Here is a 2,279-nt window from a genome sequence, read left to right on the forward strand (position 1 = left end):
ACACAGCACACATCAGTGCTTGCTTCTCTTGGTGATCTTGTGTTGTTTGCTCTTCCACTGCCTTTTGCAGAGGAGCACTCTACCTTCCTTTTGGTTGTGCAGAAGGGAATGCTTGTACAGGGAAACTGGGGATACTGCAGCTCTAGGATCCTGTATGGGCTTACAGAGACATAAGCTTTGTCATCAATTTTAAAATAATTCCCTTGAGGCAAAATTAAGAGGGTTTTGGTTTTTGTTCTTCCTTCCTCCTCGAAGAACTGCGGAGCATGAACGTCCTTTACATAATTAAAACAAGAGTGACTGCCTGGCCCCGAGGGTGTTGCCCCGCGGCGCTGCCCGGAGGCGGCTCCGCTCCCGGTAACGAGGAGAGGCCGTTGGTGGCCGCTCCCGCCCGGGGCCTGCGCGTCCCCGGCCCCCCCGGCCGCTCCCGCCCGGGGCCTCCGCGTCCCCGGCCCCCCCGGCCGCTCCCGCCCGGGGCCTCCGCGTCCCCGGCCCCCCCGGCCGCTCCCGCCCGGGGCCTCCGCGTCCCCGGCCCCCCCGGCCGCTCCCGCCCGGGGCCTCCGCGTCCCCGGCCCCCCCGGCCGCTCCCGCCCGGGGCCTCCGCGTCCCCGGCCCCCCCGGCCGCTCCCGCCCGGGGCCTCCGCGTCCCCGGCCCCCCCGGCCGCTCCCGCCCGGGGCCTCCGCGTCCCCGGCCCCCCCGGCCGCTCCCGCCCGGGGCCTCCGCGTCCCCGGCCCCCCCGGCCGCTCCCGCCCGGGGCCTCCGCGTCCCCGGCCCCCCCGGCCGCTCCCGCCCGGGGCCTCCGCGTCCCCGGCCCCCCCGGCCGCTCCCGCCCGGGGCCTCCGCGTCCCCGGCCCCCCCGGCCGCTCCCGCCCGGGGCCTCCGCGTCCCCGGCCCCCCCGGCCGCTCCCGCCCGGGGCCTCCGCGTCCCCGGCCCCCCCGGCCGCTCCCGCCCGGGGCCTCCGCGTCCCCGGCCCCCCCGGCCGCTCCCGCCCGGGGCCTCCGCGTCCCCGGCCCCCCCGGCCGCTCCCGCCCGGGGCCTCCGCGTCCCCGGCCCCCCCGGCCGCTCCCGCCCGGGGCCTCCGCGTCCCCGGCCCCCCCGGCCGCTCCCGCCCGGGGCCTCCGCGTCCCCGGCCCCCCCGGCCGCTCCCGCCCGGGGCCTCCGCGTCCCCGGCCCCCCCGGCCGCTCCCGCCCGGGGCCTCCGCGTCCCCGGCCCCCCCGGCCGCTCCCGCCCGGGGCCTCCGCGTCCCCGGCCCCCCCGGCCGCTCCCGCCCGGGGCCTCCGCGTCCCCGGCCCCCCCGGCCGCTCCCGCCCGGGGCCTCCGCGTCCCCGGCCCCCCCGGCCGCTCCCGCCCGGGGCCTCCGCGTCCCCGGCCCCCCCGGCCGCTCCCGCCCGGGGCCTCCGCGTCCCCGGCCCCCCCGGCCGCTCCCGCCCGGGGCCTCCGCGTCCCCGGCCCCCCCGGCCGCTCCCGCCCGGGGCCTCCGCGTCCCCGGCCCCCCCGGCCGCTCCCGCCCGGGGCCTCCGCGTCCCCGGCCCCCCCGGCCGCTCCCGCCCGGGGCCTCCGCGTCCCCGGCCCCCCCGGCCGCTCCCGCCCGGGGCCTCCGCGTCCCCGGCCCCCCCGGCCGCTCCCGCCCGGGGCCTCCGCGTCCCCGGCCCCCCCGGCCGCTCCCGCCCGGGGCCTCCGCGTCCCCGGCCCCCCCGGCCGCTCCCGCCCGGGGCCTCCGCGTCCCCGGCCCCCCCGGCCGCTCCCGCCCGGGGCCTCCGCGTCCCCGGCCCCCCCGGCCGCTCCCGCCCGGGGCCTCCGCGTCCCCGGCCCCCCCGGCCGCTCCCGCCCGGGGCCTCCGCGTCCCCGGCCCCCCCGGCCGCTCCCGCCCGGGGCCTCCGCGTCCCCGGCCCCCCCGGCCGCTCCCGCCCGGGGCCTCCGCGTCCCCGGCCCCCCCGGCCGCTCCCGCCCGGGGCCTGCGCGTCCCCGGCCCCTCCCCGGCCCTGCGCGCAGCGGGTCTGAGCTCCCGCGGCAGAATTTCCGCAGGGCGCGGCGGGCTTTGTCCTCTCAGCTGAGGCTGGAGGGGCTTGGCGTCGCCTGCCTCACTCTGTAGGGCCCCTGTCGGGGGCACATTCAGCCTCACTGAGCTCTCCCGGGCCGCAGCCAAGAGTAGTCTGCATCTTTTTGTACTTCTTGAGAGGATCGAGGTTCCGTATTTTAGTCGTTTGCTTATGTGTGACTGAATGTTGCAATGTAAAGCTTGGGCATTAAACTGTAGACTGGCCTGCTTGTAAATC

General features: G+C 80.8%; 1 protein-coding gene across 1 annotated transcript; it reads left to right on the plus strand.

Annotated features, from left to right (window-relative positions):
• Positions 1-266: 266 nt before the first annotated feature.
• LOC104395601 (basic proline-rich protein-like) lies at positions 267-2,004 on the plus strand. Its single transcript, XM_010005310.1, is given in 2 exon segments — positions 267-953; positions 955-2,004. Coding segments are annotated over 2 exon segments (1,737 nt in total).
• The last annotated feature ends 275 nt before the right edge of the window (positions 2,005-2,279 follow it).

This window comes from Chaetura pelagica, unplaced genomic scaffold, assembly GCF_000747805.2.
Source record: "Chaetura pelagica isolate M959 unplaced genomic scaffold, ChaPel_1.0 scaffold159, whole genome shotgun sequence".
NCBI lineage: Eukaryota > Metazoa > Chordata > Aves > Apodiformes > Apodidae > Chaetura > Chaetura pelagica.